Source organism: Rhinatrema bivittatum, chromosome 7, assembly GCF_901001135.1.
Source record: "Rhinatrema bivittatum chromosome 7, aRhiBiv1.1, whole genome shotgun sequence".
In the NCBI taxonomy this organism is placed as follows: domain Eukaryota; kingdom Metazoa; phylum Chordata; class Amphibia; order Gymnophiona; family Rhinatrematidae; genus Rhinatrema; species Rhinatrema bivittatum.
Genome location: NC_042621.1, coordinates 251,181,691 through 251,201,703, shown reverse-complemented (window position 1 = coordinate 251,201,703; position 20,013 = coordinate 251,181,691). Strand labels below are relative to the sequence as shown.

The 20,013-nt window shown below is 42.1% G+C and overlaps 1 protein-coding gene across 5 annotated transcripts in view; it reads left to right on the top strand.

Annotated features, from left to right (window-relative positions):
* Positions 1–20,013, top strand: part of DOCK1 (dedicator of cytokinesis 1) — a 1,428,876-nt gene that overhangs the window by 529,628 nt on the left and 879,235 nt on the right. For all 5 annotated transcript variants that reach the window (XM_029610025.1, XM_029610029.1, XM_029610028.1 and 2 more), the window contains exon 26: positions 6,486–6,613. In XM_029610025.1, the coding sequence (XP_029465885.1) occupies positions 6,486–6,613 (128 nt within the window). The remainder of the gene's footprint in view (positions 1–6,485; positions 6,614–20,013) is intronic.

Here is a 20,013-nt window from a genome sequence, read left to right as displayed (position 1 = left end):
TATTCTCTCAGTTATAGATTACTACAACGTTCTCTAGCTTGGTCTTCATGATATTACTCTTCATCCTTTATAATTAATCCAAAATACTACAGCTTGAATTTTAACTGGCACTTCTCGAAAAGACCACATAACCCCGATTTTACAATCATTACATTGGTTACCAGTTCAATTCAGAATACAATATAAAGTCTTATCCATTATACATAATTTAATTTACAAAGACTCCTCTTCCTGGCTTTGCTCCCTCCTTCACATCTATCAACCAAATAGCTTCATTCATTACATAAAAATCTTTTAGAAATTCCATCTGTTTGATTGGCCAGACATGATATCACACAAGGGTGGGCTTTTTCAGTTGCAGGCCCCTTGCTCTGGAATTCTATCCCAGACCATTTAAGGCAAATCTCATCCCATACTGAATTCCTGAAAACATATTTTCAAAGACTTTTGGATCGCTCGCTCGCTATCACTCGTTAAGCAGCTCCACTACATCTGCCCTTGCCTTCATAAGTTCTTTTTCTCCTCTTTTCCTCTTATTTCCAGCTAGCTAATGACTGTGATAATGTCATCTTTGTCTGTTTTTTTATTTTTATGATATGCATTTTAATGTTATTTTAATTATGTATGTTGATAAATGTAAAATGTTTTGATCGACACTCGTCTTAAAGCGGTATATAAACCACCTTTAAATTAATAAAAATAAATAGCCCAGCTCTTTGGAGCTTTCTGGGGGTTACGCATGTGGCCGAGTCCTTTCTAAAATGTGCTCGGTATGCGCAAGGCCCGGCCACGCGCATAACCCCTGGTTTTAATGTGTGCAGGGCTTTTAAAATTAGGGCTTTAGTTTTTAAACAAAACTCAATTTGTTACAACAATAATGAGCACACCAAACGTTTAAACAAAAAATACTTTTCCTTGACAGCAAGTGCAATGATATTAAGTACATGATATAATATGATGATCTGTATTTGCTGAGACCTAAGTGAAAAAGGAAGTACACAAACAGGTTGACCCATTGTGGGTTAATGACAAGTTTGTAGGAGAAGATCCTGATTGATGTATAGTCCTCGTTTATATGCTCGTTTAACTTCTTTTGAAGGGTATCCCCGTTCTAGAAATCTTGAACTCTCATCACTTGAGTCTGGATTTTGTACTCCATTTGGACTCATATAGCCGACATAGTCTGAGAAATTGCCCAACTGGAATATTAATTTGCAAATTATATGGGTGAAAGCTTTAAAAATGTAACAAATTATTACAGTCAGTAGGTTTGGAAAAAATAGTAGTAAGTCTGTGTTGATGTTTGGATACCCGCAAATGAAGGAATAGAATAGACTATGGGGGTCATTTTCCAAGGAGTTACCGCAGGTAATAATTCCGCAAATCGCGCTAACAGCCGTTAATGCGATTTGCGAATGCAAATTTTTAATTTTGTATTCAGGGGGCGGAGCAAATGTAAAATAGGGAGAATTTATCGTGTGCCGCGAAACAGCCGCAGTGTTAGCGCGGCTCCTAACGCGGCCAATAACTACACCTCTTTCATTTGCGTTATGTTGTGCGCTAGAGGCCGGTAAAGGTTTATCGCGGTTCACGATGTTTCCAGACAGGCCTGTTTCAGTATGCTGCAGGAGAGAGAGAGAGAGCGCTTTGCAATAGTGCCTCCTCCCTAGACAGGTATTTGTATCCCTATGGGAGGCCCACCTAGTAACTCGAGGTGAGGGTGAAGTATTAGTGTAGGGGGGTAGGGGCCACTTTGACATTCAACGTGAGATGTACGAACAGAACAGTGGTCTCTTGTGAAGGTTTGCTGGCCTTCGGAGTGAGGAAACTCACCCCAAGATGAGATTTGGGCAATGTTCTCTCCACCTAGCTTGATGGACACTCTACCTGGGCAACAACAAGCTAGGTGGAGAGAACATTGCCCAAATCTCATCTTGGAGTGAGTTTCCTCACTCCGAAGGCCAGCCAATCTTCACAAGAGACCACTGTTCTGTTCGTACATCTCACGTTGAATGTCAAAGTGGCCCCTACCCCCCTACACTAATACTTAACCCTCACCTTGAGTTACTAGGTGGGCCTCCCATAGGGATACAAATACCTGTCTAGGGAGGAGGCACTATAGCAAGGCTCTCTCTCTTTCTCTCTCTCTCTCTCTCTCTCTCTCATGCGATATTGGAAAATGAGGCCTTATATGTTAGACGTGATGGTGAACTGTAAATTACTGTCAAGCATATTGATCCAAGAAGAAAAAAACATCAATGATTCAGAAGACCCAGTGCAGATGAAAAAAATGTCTATAAAACGTACCGATAAATGGATATGCTGCCATTGTTCAGATGGATAAATATGAAGGAGCCATAATGGCTCCATGGCCGTGCCCCTAATTTGTTAGTAAAATTGGTTGTTGAATTTAAAGAAATTATTCTGAAGCGCTATATGCTAGTTCAGTAATGAAAGACATAAAGCCCTCAGAGATCGCGTTCTTAATGAGGGTATTGTGTATCAACTGTAAAGCTGCCTATTGTGGGATGTTAGTATAAAGGGACATGTTATCCGCTTTACTAGCAACCAAGAATCCTCTAAATTTCTAATGGATTGTAATTTAATGATGAAGTCTGAGGAATCAGGGATGTATGACTTACTCTGACTGACCAATGGGCTAAGATAGGAGTTTATGTATTTTGACAAGGGCTCTAAAATTGATCCGGTTCCTGAGACTATTGGATAAACAGGTTGTGCTGTGAGGGATTTATGTATCTTAGGTACCAAATAAAACATGGGAGTGTTAGGGAATGGTTCATACAGAAAACATTTTTGTTTAGAAGTAATATATTTATGGACAAGACCCCAACCAGAACTTATCAGATACGTGTCTGCAATTGTGCTGTGGAGTCGTGGTCAACGGGAATGTAGAAATTAGTAGCGGAGAGTTGGCTAATGGTTAAATAAGATTTTCAGTTTTAATTAATATCACGTTACCAATACTAGTACTCTTTTTTTTTTTTGTCCATTCCCTATGACTTGTATAATATGCTTGGTACCTTTATTGTTTTCTGTGCACTAGTGCATTTTAGCAAGAGTTAATCTAGGTTTTCAGTTTTTAAGGAATTACTTTATTGTGAATTTTCATTACATTTTACCATGTGTGGTATTCTGTTCTGCCTGTGCATATTGAGGAAAAATGTTCTCTGCCCAGCTGCTAAATTGTTGTATGTCAAAGTGTTAGGTACATTGCAAACTATGTAGTTGTAAACCAATATAATAATCATTTTTGGAGGTCATAGTGCACAGTCACAGATTGTAAGTCTCATTATTGCTAAAAGGGTACAGTGGGAATTTCAATTCTATTTGTAGCTTTCAATATGAAGAATTGCTAGGAAAAAAGTCAATCTTTTTCTTTTTATTTCTTTTTTTTTTAATAGTGTTCTTTAAAAGTAAAAGCATGACCCGGGCAGAACATGTGATACATTTATAGAATACAAAGTGCATGACTGGTTGTATATGGCTTTTGCTAACAGAAATTGTCTGCTTTCTTCATAGCACTTGGTGATATAAGACAATTTTATAATTCTATGGCAATCATAACAAAGAACAATTACTCAGTTTCTAATGTTACAAAACAGTATTAGGTGATCTAAAAAAAATATACTTTACATAAATATCAGAATTCAGAAATTTCTTGAGATGTCCTTTCCATGCATTTTAAGCGAAGCTCTCTGAAGAGATATTTTGGAGTGTTCTTGCTTCTTTGTGAGGGCAAAGGAGCAGATGAGTAATTTTGTAACGGCCCACATCAGAACCCAGGCAGACAATTTGGCACCTGTAGCCAAGTGAAAAACTTCCTTCACCCATTACACAACAGATGACTCCACGAGTTGGGAGACTCTGCTAAATGTTTGTACATCAGTGCAAAGGTATTAGGTGCCCTAGGAAAACTTTACAGCCCTCCACCTCCCACTCCATCTCACCTTCCTCACACACAAAAATTATGCATTTATAATAGATTTTACATGAAAAAGAACATTCAAAGCACAGTCTTCTGAGGTAAAAATGTCACTTACAATATGTTTATTATATTTACATGCACTGCTGTGGTACCAGCAGAAAACCCTGCAAAAAAGCATGAGACACTTGGAACCTATATGGTATTAGGCCTACTATAATGCATCTTGGGTATGGGCATGACCCTCAGAGAGCCACGAGAAAAACAAATTTCTATATAAAAACAGCACTAACGACCAGCACTCAAACAGCAACAACCCTACCTATGAAAGTTAATACAAATATTACACCAGGCCTAAAATTTTGGAAAACAGAACAAGCTAAGCTGCTATAGATCCCTACATAGAAACTACACACTAATAAAATAACTCACTTCGGTCACACATGCAAAACACAGATAGACCTTCAAATACAAAATAGAGATCATACACTATGAATAGAAATGTACTGACAAAAACTGAACTGGAAACCGCAACAAGCCAAATTCTGTATGCACTGCTAGAATGTAAAAAACAGAAACATTACCATTCCTCATAAAATTAGTAAAACCATACCAAAAAAATAATTCAGAACAATGAATAGAATAACATTCAGTAATTAAAAATTCATAGAAAAATCTTCTAAACATCAATAAAATATTTCAAAATATTTTTCATCAAATAACACCCAGCAATTAAAATATGGATTTAAAAAAAAATTCCCCTGTTATCCATACTTTGGAACTTTTGATTTCCAGATGCCCTGAAATTGTCATGGATTAGCAGGCAGAGAGTAACTGGTAGTTGTTCACACATATGCTCCCTCTCACTTCCCCACATACATATACACATGTTCTCACCCATATCCATGCTCTCTCTCACTCCCACACACAAGCACACATGCTCTCTCTCTCCCATATGCTCTTTTTCTCCTGCGCACACATGCTCTCATTCTCCCGCACACAAGCATACATATGCTCTCTCATTCTCCCACATACATGCTCTCAATCTCCCACACATGTTCTTTTTCTCCTGCACACAAGCACAGATGCTGTCATGTTCTCATTCTCCCACACACATGCTCTCTTTCTCTCATACACAAGCACACACATGCTCTGTCTCCCACACACATGCTCTCTCCCACACACATGCTCTCTCTCTCCCACACAAGCACACATGCTCTCATTCTCTCCCACACAAGCAGACATGCTCTCATTCTCTCCCACACAAGCACACATGCTCTTTCACACTGTCACACATGCACACATGTTGTCTTACTCTGCCACATACATGCTCTCTTTCATGCTGCAATACATGTACACACAACCATTCTCTCTCCCACATACATGCTCTCTTTCGCTCTCCCACACACATGCACATATGTTCTTTCTCACTTCCTCCTTGATGTAGCAGACAGCAGCAATCTCCTTCAGCCCCCGTGGCCAAGGGAACGACTTCTGGCCATGGAGGCGAGCCAGCTCTACATTGGACTACTTCCGGCAGGGCAGGATGCGCTCCTTCTCTAACAAAGCAGTGCGGCCCCGCCGAAATTGATGCCATGGTAAGTGCGGCCTTATTAAGAGGAAAAGCAGCACGGCCCTGCCAGATCCAGCAGCATTGCTAGCAAGGCTGCACCAACCAACCATGCTGTCGATTTTGGACAGGATTGCATTGCATTTGCTCTTGTTAAAGGCACGCTGGCCGCACTGCTCTTGTTGGTACATGGCAGTAGTGTGGCTCCTTTTGGTAGCGGCACCTATGGCCATGTGATATTGGCCATAGGCATGCTATGGCACTGGCCCGCATAGATTTAAAGACATTTACCTATGGACTTTAACCAGTTCTGAAGAGAGAAGTATGTATATAATTTCCCATTGAAAATTCTCTCTCCAAAACTGTCAGCATACATTTTTACTTGCTGTTTGTGCAGAGGGTTGTGTTTTTTGTTTTGTTTTTTTTTTTGGGGGGGGGGAGAAATGCTCAAATACTTGAAAATACAAAAGTATGTATGTAAGTACAACTTTCCCTTAGCCCCTCCCCTAGAAACACCTCTGCTCAGTACAGCTAAAAGTATGCACATACAAAGCCGTACTTTTACTCACTTAGGAGCCAAGCAGTTTTGTCTGAGGCCATTTCTGTGGGTAAAGCACATTTTACCCACAGAAATGGCTTTGAAAGTTACCGTTTGAGTATTGGGAGGAGTTTTCACTCACAAGCTACTCATGTTGCATTTGTTCATACCTTCAGCATCTCCTTTCACAATGGATAATTTAACTAATTGTTTGGCTTTGATACTTGCTTGTTTAATGTCTGCGAATAGCCATGTTTGTTTTTCACACACTTTAGTTCATTCTCAGAGCTGTGGTCTGTTCAAGGGATAAAAAATGTATATTGTGCTTTAGTGGCTCTAGCATCCATACACATTATCTTTAGATGCAGCTATTCAGCTATGAAAGTATTTGAAAAGTGTTCATGGTGCATTCTAACCCAGTGCTTCATATGCAGACTGCAGAGAAATCTTGCTGCCCATGATGACCGATCAGCTGAAGTATCACTTAGAAAGGCAGGAAGAACTGGAAGCCTGCTGCCAATTGCTAAGCAACATCCTGGAAGTGCTTTACAAGAAAGATGTGGTTAGTAATCTACATGTTTTGTTTTGTTTTTTTTATATCTATATATCCCGATTGTTCTGCAAGAGAAATCTGAAGTATTGAAATTATCTATGGAATAATACTTTCTCTTAAAAAAAAAATCAGTGGAACTTACAATCTTTTAAATCAAACTAAAAAATTACAAGCGTTTTCCTTTGGGTAATAAAAGTCCAGAATAAAACATTTCCATGCCTTACATGGATAATTCTCAAATGAAATATTCCAGAAGCAGCATATATCATTACTTATAAAGTAATGAGTGAATGTTGTATAGAGAAAAATAGCTTATTCAAGGCAAAAAAAAAAAAAAATGCACTCAGCTTGGTTCAGTTTATGTGCAGGAGATAAACACTAGTTAAAACTGATTTGACTAGGTTTGAATTTGCTATATGTAGTAGTATTTAATTTATGTGAAGTTCTTTACTAATCTGATGTCAAATGCATGTCACTCTGAACATTCAGAAGGTTTTTCCCAATTTGGATTGTATTAGTTAATTGATTTTCTTGTAGGTATTATTGTCTGTTTCATTATATAGTAATGTTTCTATCATACTGTACTCTGCTCTGGATTAAGAATGAATATGGAAACATGCAATTCTGTAATGCTCTGAACTTTTATTATATATTGTACAAATGGATCAATTCTTAGTGACCTCTGTGGGCCACTTCTCAGGCTCCCAGTTTGTATGAGGATGGCCCTTAATAAATGCAGTCATCCACTTCCTCTATCAAGTATAAATTAATAGGGTCATTTTTCAAATCGCGATGGGTCGTTATTGCGTGCATTTGGGTATTATTACACATGATAAAACCCTAACGCATGCAATAACTACTGCATCGTGATTTGGAAATTTAAATTGGGGAAAGGAGAGGAGTTTGGGTGGGGTTTAGTTGGAGTTAAGGAAATGTAGGGACTTGTAGTGCTGTGGGGCATAATGTATCACACATTATTGCCCACATTATGCCAGAAATAGCTACAGCTATTCATTGGTGCTACGGGGGGTGATAGTGTGCAGCGTGGCCGCAAATGCAGTGGGTGAAAACACACTGCTGCAATGTGGCCGCTTGCTCACTATCACCTCCCTGTTCCTTTTTTCCCTGCGGGTGGTCATTTTGCTATAATTATAGCGAAATGATAATCTAGGCCTAAATATGCTAGCCAGGAGACAAAATAAGAATTCACCCAAAATGTATAAATAAAGCTTACATTTTTATTGCTACCCTGTGAGACAGGTTCACTATCCCTAAACAGAAATTTCTAAAGCCTATCTAAGACTTATAGCACCTGAAATTCAACTGCTTCAAAAGCCATGCTCGGTAACCATTTTGGCCAGTTGACTTCTTAGCTGGGTGTGTCGGGATACTCTCCAAAATCATCTGCTTTCTGTTGTGATGTTCCTGTTGTGATGTTCCTAGTTTGAGTTCCTATGCTCATAGTGTTGTATGGTGTCTTTGTGTGTTGAGTTTAGCCCATCATTGTAGGTATTTGGCTTATGAATGGCTGAGATCTCACTTCTGGGCATTTCCCATTGGTTAGCACATTTATTGACACCAGATTGAACAAAGCTCTTGACCAGGGGTTGCCCTTCTTATGTCAGAGTTGGGATTTCTTTAGCTAGAGTTCTGACCTGTTTAGAATAGATCAATGGTATTTTCCTTAGTTTTGCAATTAGTTGTCTAGATGTCTTCCTGTAATGCGCTGAGTTCTATCTGGTACAGGTCTGGCTTATTCACATCTTTTGTGACAACCTGTGCTGATATTTTAGCATAAACGCAAGCAGCTGAATTTAAACCCATGCTATTCATGTATCCCTCTTCTCATGGAGTTTATGCTGTGTTTTCTAGCTTCTTTGTAGGCTTCAAAGATGGGAATTGCCTATCTCTAGCTAGAAGAAAACAGAGAACTCCACACCATCTCCTGACTTTTGTATGAACTTGGTGAAAATGTCTGACTGACCACTACTGACCATTAACAATATTAATAAATATATTCAGAAAACTGCACTTCAATGAATTCATCTTCTTTGAAATTACCTTCCTGCCCCACTGTGTATAATGATACAATGCTATTTAAATCCTTTTCAGGGGAGTTATTTTCTACTGCCAAGCATATATAGTACTGTAGATGCACGAAGAGCAGATAAAAATTATGACTTTGAATAAAAAACAGTCTGAATGACTGTGTAGATGATTGTGTCCTGGCTTCTGATTTGCTGCAGCATTTCTCATATATGACTAAAATGTAGTCATTGTTTCGATTTCACATCATTGAGCAGGATTGGCATAAATTCCAAGTGAGGTGGAAGGCTTCCTGTGAAATAATTTAAAATTATACTTTTAATGGATAAAAGAGTATCACGTGTCATGGGTTCTTTAAAAAAATGTTTAATACTTAAACGCTATGTTTTATTTTTATTGTATTAGATTATTTCCATTTATAAAATGTAGAATCTAGCTTTTTATTTTCTGGAAAAATCACCAATAATAGTGCACTGTTGGTTCTGTTTTCAAAAGGTTTACACAGTTAAGTTTGGAAGTTTAGGGATTTGTGGCACAATGAAGTTTTAGAGAAGAGATTGCCTTCTAAAGAAAAACAAAGTAGCCAGGAAGAGTTGTTCTTCTCAAGAGCAGTAAAACAGCACTGCTTTTATTAACAAGATAAAAAGGAGCTGTAAGATCAACTCACAAAGTAACAGGAAACAAGGAGGTACATATACAGAGAATTATGGAAGCAGTAGAAACTCAAACAGTTCAATGCTAGTTAAATTGATGTAGTATAGCTTAGTATATTTACCACGTTTCCAACAGAAATTAGTTTTGTAAACCTTTCCAGGTACTTGTAGCCTGGATTGGCCACTGTTGGAAACAGGATGCTGGGCTTGATGGACCCTTGGTCTGACCCAGTATGGCATATCTTATGTTCTTATGTTCACTCTGAAAATTTTTCCCTTCTGACTGGCTAAATTTGTCTATCCAGTTTTACTTTTAGTCAATCAGAAAAGGGGTAGCTCTGGAGGCATTTCTAGGGTGAGTTTTCTGTTTAGCTATTTAGCGCATATTTTCACCACTAACTAGGTAAATTTAGCCAGACAACTCTGATTGCACAAACAGCTGGCCTAAATCTAGCCAGAAACATTTTGTCTGGGAAGATTTGGTCAAATTTTCAGCTACAAACATAGGCCTGGATTTATCAAAATGCACTAAATATTGCATGCGATAGGAAAAGGGGCGTGTTTTATGGTAATAGGCTGTTTATCGCAAAGTGCACTATCTTAGTGCTTCGCATAGGTATTAGCGCAAACTGCGATAACTTTTTCGCACTTTGCGATAAGTGCCAGAATAGTTTTTCCTACCTGCAACCACTTGGGGGCAGGGGGAGAGAGAGAGCGCCTAGCTATAAGGCCCTCATACTTGGTAGGTATTTAATCCTCTATATGAGGCCCACCTAGTTACTCGAGGTGAGGTTTAGGTAGGAGTGTAGGGGTTAGGGGCCACTTTGACATTCAAAGTGAGACTTACAAACCTGATAGCTAGGCTGGCTCTCCAGCAGCTTAAATATTAAAAATGCTATTTGCGAAAACATCGCAAAGCGCGATAAAGCCATATCGCATGGCTTAATGCAAATGAAAAAGGTGTAGTTTAAATTTGCGTTAAAGCCGTGCGATATGGCTTCGAAAACGCTATATATCACTTTGATAATTGACCCCCATAGTTAGGTTTGACTGAAAATTGAGCTAAGGCTCACTTGGTAAGATTATCTTGATATGTTTGACACTCAGTGGCCTATTGAAAATTGACTCATCTCATTAAGTCATGGTAGACTAATAAAATTTAATTGCAATAATTGTAGGCCTTTTCATTTAGGGCAGTTTTGTTCCATTCATATTACTGAAATAAAGGAGACACCTTCCAAAACAAAATTAAGCACTTAATTTTTTTGTGTTTATTTATTTATAGTAATTTCAAACCCGCCCAATTACCAGGCCTCTGTTCTGGGCGGTTTACAATATAATAGATACAATATAAAACAAATAACATAAAAAATTTATACAACACTTACATTAAACTCACCCAAAATCCTCATGAAATAAATGTCTTAACCTGCTTAAGAAAGGCACTATAATCTTCTAACTTTTGGATCTCCTCCAGAAGACCATTCCACAATACAGGAGAAAGCCCTATTCCAGCGGTGGCCAACTCCAGTCCTCGAGAGCCACAAGCAAGCCAGGTTTTCAGGATATTCATAATGAATATGCATGAGATATTGCATGCATTTCCTCCTTTGTATGCAAACCAATCTTATCCATATTCATTGCCTCGGCGCCCCGAGTGTTCAAAAAATGCCTGGCAGTTGTGGCAGCATAGTTATGCAGCAAGGGCATCCATGTCTTTCCTTATCTGGACGATTGGCTCCTAAAAAGCCCATCCAGCAAAGGAGCGCTTGACACCCTCCACCTCACCATATGACTCTACCAGTCATTGGGGTTTCTGATAAATTACCCGAAATCCCATTTGACACCGTCTCACCATCTGTCCTTTATTGGAGCAGGGCGTTGACGTGCGCATGTCAGAAAATCCACTGCCTGGTGTGCGCATGTGCATGCCAAATGCTGACGCATGCATGGAACGGGGTGATTTTTGAAGTTGCGGTCGGCAACGCAAATGGCCGGATTCCCACTTCCCACTCAGTATGTTCCTGTAAAGGAGTGGACTTCCTAAACCCCCTAACTAACCTGCCTCCCTTTTTCCCTAACCACCCCCACCCTAAAACCCCGCTACCTATCCTATTTTTTTTTTAGTTTTGCTACTTACTCAAGGTCCAGAGGAGCAGCAACTTGCGCGGGTCAGTTGAACCTGGCGCGCGTTGCAATGGGACAGTGCCTTAATGGTGCTGTCCCGACCCGCTCAGAGCCTGCCCAGACTCAACCCTTGGCCCACTCTTTAAAAAAAATAAAAAAATAAACCTTGTTGTGCGCATACCGGGTGATATGCGCATGGCCGCGAGCATTTGAAAATGCGAGTGGCGCACATGCGACCCGGCCATGCAAGCATCTCCCCATTTTGGCGTGCACCGGGCTTTAAAAATTAGCCCGTATGTATATGCTTTATCTTTTTTTTTAAGATGAGACTGCCAGAACTGTGCGCAGTACTCAAGGGGTGGTCACTCTATAGGTTTATACAAAAAAAGAAAAGGGAATGTGGAGGAAAGAGCACACACATGCAATTTAAAGTAAAAAAAAGAAAGGATGTGTGGCAAAACGTAGACTGTTCTGTTTTATTGCTCATTTATACATTTATTAGAAGCGGTTCTTACATAGCAACAAAACAGAACAGTCTACGTTTTGCCACACATCCTTTTTTTTTTACTTATATAGAAACAGTACAGTTTTAATCTCAATTTCTTTCTAAATAATAATAACATGCTATTTGCATTTTTGACCACTGTTGCATTTTGATTCACCTGAGTATTTCATCTGATCCAAGATCCATGCACGGAGTGGTGGTACCTAATTTAGAACCCAGTGTTTTTCCATGTGTGCATAACTTTGCCCTTATCCACATTTAGATTTCCAGTTTCCCAGTCTTGCAAGGGCCTTCTGCAAATCTGCTTATGTTTTAACTAGCTTGAATAATTTTGTGCCATCTGCAAATTTGATCGCCTCACTAACTGCTCCCTTTTCCAGGTCATTAATTAATTTGCTAAACAATACTAGTCCTAATATAGATCTCTGTAGCTTTTAGTTTTCTATCTCTGTCCTTTGGGAAAACTGATAATATAATTCTACTCTGTTTATTATCCTTGAGCCATTTACCAGTCCACAATAGGACATTGACTCCTATCTCCTGTCTTTTTAATTTACTGAGGAGTCTTTTCATGAAGGGCTGTCAGATTTCTGTTGAAAATCCAGATATACCATGTCAACTGGCTTACCCATTTCCACAACTTATTTATATCTTCAAAGGATTCTGATAGATTTAAGGAAGACTTCCCTTAGTTAAATCCATGCAGTTTCTTCCCAATAAAACCATGTTTAACCATAGGAGGAGGCAGGACAGATGCTGGGGCTGGGGGAGAATGAGGCTGCAGGGTGGATGTTTGGGGATGGGAGGAAATGGAAAATTGTTGGTGGGACAGGTTAAGAATAGAAATGGAAACATGGATGAATGATAGTGTGTAGATGGAGGAACGGGGAAATATATGGAAAGAATGGGAGAGAGAAAGAATGGATGGCTAGGAGAAAGGAAAATGAAGAGGTGGGTGAGACCTGAAAAATTTAAGAAAATCTTGGGAGGAGTGAAAAGAGATGGTAATGGAAAAAAAAAAGGAAAGTAATAAGAAAAAGATGTACAGAAAGGAGCAAGACAGAATCTGGGTTCTTAGTAGTAAGCTAGCAGCAGCGGTAAATAAGGGCACTACTGTAGAACATCTTTTCTCATCACTTCCCATCACTCCCTTACATCTGTTGCTCATAAACAAAAGTTATGTGCCCAATGGTAGGGCATATAAGCACACACTCCGGAAAAATAAATTATAGTAAACATTGTCCATGTTTTTAGCTGTTTTTAGCTTTTACCTAAAAGCCAATTAATTTATTTCAATTGTGATATCTTTTGGCAAGATTACTGAAGAGGTCCTCATTCTAGTGCTTACTAAAAGGGCAATTTCCAAAGCTATTTCCTCAGGTAAAGCAGAGCTTTTTAAATTTTTCCCACCCTCTGTGCAGGTAAACTTACTCATGTAGTGCCACTTCACATCTAACTTTACCCACAGTGAGAAGATGCATTCAAAGGGGTGAGGTTGTGGAGGGGCTTGCACTTGCGTGCATACTTTTGAATTTTCAAGTTTTTTCATTGGGAAACTACTTTCTCAAATTCGCAGCTATAAATCTGTATAGGTAGATTTCCTGGGATAATTTTTAAAGTGAAAGTATGCACATGCTTTCACTTTGAAAGTTGGGGCAAAGTCAGTAGGTAAAATGTACCCACTGACTATGTCCAAATGTGGGCATTTAGAAATGAACCTCTTGTGGCTTGATTTTCAAAGCAATTTATAAACATAAAAGCCTGTTTTATATGTGCATGTGGCACTTTGAAAAAATCGATTAGGGATTATGCATGTAAAAGTATGCAGGAAAACTAATTTTGCATGTAATTTTACCCTCTCTAAGAAGGTGCATTATGGGAAGAGGAATCAAGGCAAGGAAAACATTTATGTTCATGATTTCGATAACCCACATAAGTCCACTTTGAAAATGCAGGCTAAAATCTGCAGGTAAAAAGAACCTGTAAACTTTAGCCTATGTGGGCTTTTATAAAATTACCCTCCCCATATACATTTTACAATGAAGTGTTATTCAGCCGAAATCCATGTATAGATATCAATGAGAATGTTTCTCTGGCTGTAGAATTAGCAAAACAGAAAGTAGACAAAGCCATGGGACTGGATGGGATACATTCTAGAATATTAAACAAGCTCAGAGAGATTTTGGCAGGTCCAATAAGGGATCTGTTCAGTTGGTTTCTGGAGTGGTCTTGCGAGACTGAAGTAGAGCAGATGCTTTCCCTCCTCATAAAAATGGTAACAAAGAGGATGTTATAACCATTCTAGTTTCAGTCCCTGATCTCAGTAGTGGGAAATTGAATGGAAGCTCTATAGAAGGAAAGGATAGTGAGTTATGTACAATCCAGTGGTTGCAGAATCTGAGGGAGCAGAGGGAAATTGTCACATGAATCTGATTTTTCTTTTCTTTTCTTCCTTTCTTTGTTTCCATTGTTTTACATGCTGACTATAAGTAACCACCATTGTAAGCGAGTTATAGTAACCATGTAAACAGTATTTAGATGACTAGAGAATTAGATGAAGGGCATGCACTGTATATGGTTTACTTGGATTTTAGCAAAGCTTTTGATACTAATTCATACAGAAGTAGGAAACAAGCAGCTTGGTAGTGGATTTCAAGGTAGTGGGCTGGATTACAATCTGGTTGGGTGCTAGATACTGAGAAGAGAAAGGTGATTAGTTGTTTGGCTTCCTAGTCATGCAGGTAATCATGAGTAGGACTTTGAGGTTGAGGTATGCTGGAACAAGAGCTGGAGCCTGACCTGGAACTTGAAGCTGGAACCAGAATTTGGAGCAGGAACTGGAGCTTGACAAAGGTAGTGGAGCAAGAACAGGACTGAATCTTGGAGTAGCGAATGGATCTGCAGACTGATGCAAGGACTCAATTTTCAGCTTTGAGTAGGACCAAGATGGATATGCAGACTACAGCAAGCACTTGCTGGAGGCAAAGCAGGGACTGAAACTAGAAAATGCAGCTGGAACTTGGAGCCAAAACTAGAGCTAGCAAGACTGAAGCCATAACAGGAACTTGGTGCCACAACTGAAACTTGAAACAAAGAGCAGGGCTTTGCCATGAAAGGGGAAAATTCACCTCACTAGAGAGCTTTGGTAGTTTCTGGTTGATGTGATCATCTTCTTGGTTCCAGCAACCCCCTTTAGCCAATCCAATCCTTAGGGGGAGGGGCAGAGTCCATTTGCTCCCTTCTTGGTCTTTTCGTGCTCTTGGCCCTGCTTACTTCTAGTTTCCTGGTTGGCTCTGTTTGTAGTGAGAAGAGCTATGAGTTCCAACCCACCTCCCTTTATTATATAAACCACCTCATTTCACCAATGACTTTCCTGTTCATTTGCTTAGAGAATTACCAAAGTGTTTGAAGAAATCTTATTTATTTCTAAGTTACACAGGGCTAAGCTTAACACGACATCGGGAAACACAGAAGCAATTAGGGAAACAGAAAATTAGAAAAACAATAGTTAGAAAAGCATACTTGAAATCTGGTGCTTATCAGATTTCAATTAATGCTATCCTCACATATCTCTAGCAGAAAGGTGCATATAAAAGGGTTAATAATTTCTAGCTTCCTGACCTACTGCATAGGGAATAAAAGTTAAAGTTCTCACTACATGGGACCTGTGGTGGAACCCTCTCTCTGGATCTTCAGGAGGCTGGTCTCTGTAGGTTGGACCCCCAGACAAGGGCTTCCAGAGCTGAGAAGGGCTTCACCTTGTCTCTATCTTAGAAGCAAGTTGTGTTCCCTGTACATACCAGGATCATTCCAGACGGTGGGTTATGTTCCATGTCCAGCAGATGGAGTCAGAACCCAAAATTCCCTGGGAAGGACCCATATAACCACGCCTCCCCTGTAACAGCTCTCAGTAACATTCTGATTCCAGCAGATGTGAGCAGGGGACTTGTGGCCCCCAGCTTGTTAGCTTAGGGCTACCTCCTCAGGGGGATCAAGTTTAAAAAAAAAAAATAGGAAGTTTTAAATTTACAGTTTAGGTCACTTTGCTAAGGCTCCTCTTACAGCAGGGGGAGAGCTCTCCGCTGGTGCTGGCTCATCGCTCTCTAGCCTGGTGACTTGCTGACAGGCTGTTGCCTGTTTTCTTTCTTTCTTTTCTCATTTTCCTCACTGAGGGCTCAGTTGGGGTAAGTGTATTTTTGTTTCATCTTCTTTTTCAGCAGAAGACTGCAATTTTTTGGACTCCGTTCGGCTCTCTGAGGTAAAAGTCGGTAGCGCCGGCCTCTCCCTCCTGACCCAGGTTTTCCCTCCTCCCTTTTGGGGAGCGACCGACGTCCCGACCTGCGGCCCCGCGAAGCACCATTCCCCGAGGCCGCCTGCTGTCGGGAGGGTAATTCCCCGTCAGTTTTTCTTCAGGTCGGTGGGGGACCGCGGCAAACGTCCATTGCCGGGTCGGCGCTCATTTTAGGCGCGAGCCACCTGTAGAGCCTCCCTCCCCTCTCTCTCTCTCCCTGCGGCGATGCAGTCCGCGGCGCCTTGTGAGGGCTCCGACAGGGCCGGATTATTTTCTGAAGAGGGTCTGTGCTCAGGCTGTTTCCCCGAGGGGGAATGTGCGCCAGCTACTAACAAGGACGTTCGAGCTGCAGACCGCGTGGGAAGGAAGCGCCAGGCCCCGTTCCCTCTCAACGCGGGAACAGCGGCCATTTTGTTGCAAGATTCTGATGCCGCGCTTTCTGAGGAGGACACGGATAATCCGTTCCCCACTTCTAGGCCCGTTTTGGACCCTTACTCCGAGTCTAATCCTGGTAGGCAGAGGGGGGATCCCCCGGGGGGTGACCCCTCAGGATGCCAGGCCTTTTCCCCTGAATTCATAGTCCTGATGCACAGGGCTTTTCTTCAGAGCAGAGACACGACCTTCGGGACCTGGGGACCCTCTCCCCCCAAGATACCATGTCCTGCCTCCCTCCTGGGTGGGACCCTCCCTCAGGCTCGCCCCCCTTTAGTAGGCGGGGGAGCGGGGACATCTCGTGGCCCTACCGGGACACCATCGATAATACAGACTTCGTCGGGGGAAGGACAATCCCAGGACCCTGAAGTGAACGACCCCACCTTGGCGGCCCAGGTGAAGGGCGACGACCCTAGGGTCCTCCGCATCTTCCAAGTGCTGAGAGCAACTTGTCCACATGATAGCTAACTTACAACTTGTGGACCCCATATAACATGATGGCAAGAACAAGGAACCAAGCTATGTTCACACAACCAGAGAGTCCTGGACTGTAGCCCAGACTTGGCTGTGAACCCATAAGAGGGTGGTAACCCAGTGCTATTTCTGCAAATAAGTGAATATAAGAGGGAGGTTTGGAAGCAGTTCTTTGCACTGAGTGGGCAACCAGCCCAATCCATGCCCTTGATGACCACAGTGCCTGATGCATCTTCATCTCCCCACCAAGAACCTTCTTTGAAGACATTGTTGAGGGTGAAACGGGGAGTCATAGCTCAGGGAAATGCCTACTGTAAATATTTTTTTAGGCCATTCTCTTTTATGGTCTTGTATCTATGTTCTTTTCATATGGTATTGCTTTTATATACTCATTTACTAGGCTAAGATATTACATGCTTTGCTGCTACAATCCTGATTTCATTGTCTTTAATTTTGGGGTAGTGTTTGTTGGGAGCTATATTACTGCTAGTGCTTGCGTAGGAATGAAGCTCACATATATTCTTATGCAAATTTCTCTGTGTTTAAGCCTTATTTCTGCCGAGCCATTCAGGGCAAACCACCTACCCCCATAACCACATCACTGGTCATGAGGTAAGGAGACTTCCCTTTTCACTGCTAAACTAGATCACAGGACAGAATGCAGGATGCTGGTTAACCTCTTAAGTTGCTAGATCAGCAGGGCAACAGTCAGCTGTAAAATAAGCTATTTTAGCACACACAAGTATATTCACTCCATTTCTCCTTCCAGCCAGGACAGTTAGACGCTGCAGATCCCAGGCTCAGTAAAACCACCAATTAAAGAGCCAGCGCCATCTTCTGCTTTACCATGTTACAGGGGCCAACCAATGGCACCAGTAGCCCCTGTGACATAGCAAGGGCAAAGGCTATCGGCGCCATTTTGAATACTGGCAGCCAACGGCCTGAGTGCAGGAGATCGCTCCCGGACCCCCGCTGGACCACCAGAGACTTTTGGCAAGTCCTTGGGGTGATAGCCTTTGCCCTTAATATGTCACAGGGGCTAATGGCGCCATTTTGAATACCGGCAGCCGATGGCCCGAGTGCAGGAGATCGCTCCCGGACCCCCGCTGGACCACCAGAGACTTTTGGCAAGTCTTGGGGGACCCTCCTGACCCCCACAAGACTTGCCAAAGTCCCTGGTGGTCCAGCGGGGGTCCGGCAGCAATCTCCTGCACTTGGGCAGTCAGCTGCCAGTAATCAAAATGGCGCCGATAGCCTTTGCCCTTACTATGTCACAGGAGCTATCGGCGCCATTTTGAATACCGGCAGCCGACGGCGTGAGTGCAGTAGATGACTCCCGTTCCCCCGCTGGACCACCAGGGAGTTTTGGTAAGTCTTTGGGGGAGGGGCCAGTAGGGTGGGGGTTTTGTTTAAATTTACTCCTTTAGACGGCCGAATGATTCGGTGAAGATTTGTTGTATTCGTGGGAATCGCGATATGCTTCGCTTCCTCACGAATACAACGAATATGGCCCTATACGTTGCGGATTGCCAATACGTTGCAAACAAATGCATACCCCTAATATTTATTTTTAATTGATTCGCTACAGCAAGGAGTAGATAAGGATACTCTGTACTACTGATTCAATTAGATATTTACTCCTGGGGGAATTCTGTGCTACTCCGGAGCACAAAATTTGCTCAGAATTCCCCCCCCTGCACAGAATTGCCAAATTTTGCGCAGAAAATAGCAGAGGAGACCCCGGCATGCTGCGAACGGAGCGCGTCCCGTGCACACAGGATGCGCTTCATTCATGGCGAAGATAAAGGCCCGGCGCGCAGTTCGCGGCAAAAATGGGAAGGCCCCCGTATGCCGCGAATGGCACGCCCGGGCCTTCATCTCCGTGAATGGAGCACATCCCACAGCACACGGGGGCCTTTCCTTTTTGCTGTGAATGGCACGCTGGGCCTTCATCTTTGCCGCAAACGGAGCGCGTCCCGCGGCATGCCGGTGAGAGAGAATGTGTGTCAGGGATGGGAGGATGAGAGAGAGCAGGAGGGTGTGAGAGAGAACATGGGGGGGGGGGATGCCGGTGAGAGAGAATGTGTGTGTGTGAGAGAGGGGAGGGTGACAGAGAGCATGGTTGGAAGAGGGGGGTGGGGAGGATGAGAGAGAGCATGGGAGGTAAGAGAGAGTGAGTGGGGGGGATTCTTGAGTGTGGGGTTCAGAGAGAGGGAGCCTATATGAGGGGAGGGGGATGCCGGTGAGAGAGAATGTGTGTGTGAGAGAGGAGATGGGGTGTGGGGGACGGTGAGAGACAGCTTGGTTGGTAAGAGGGGGAGTGGGGGGGTATGCTTGAGTGTGAGTTTCAGAGAGGGAGCCTATATGAGAGGGGTGTGGGGGGAGGAGAGGGTGACAGAGCAGGAGGGTGTGAGAGAGAGCATGGGAGGTAAGTGAGGGGGGCTGGGGGGATGCTTGAGTGTGGGTTTCAGAGAGAGGGAGCTTATATGAGGAGATTGTGAAGGAGTGTGTGTGTGTGAGAGATTGGGAGCTCTTGTGTATGAAAAAGGTATTATGTGTATGTGAAGGTACTAGCCTGTGTGAAGGGATTATGTATGTGTGAGACAGAGCCTGTGTGAAGGGCTGCGTGAGAGAGAGACATAGGTAGCCTGTGTGAGGATGTGAAAGAGAAAGGGAGCTTGTGTGGGTGTGTATGTAAGAGAGAGGGCCCTGTATGAGGGGATGTGTGTGTGCGAGAGAGGGAGCCTATATGAGGGTGTGTATGTGGAAGGGACACTCTTACAGTGAATTTCTAGGGAAATTCTGCTCAAAATATTTAAAATTCTGCAACTTTAATAACTTTTTTCTGTAATAATTTAAAATGTAATTACTTAGACTGTCA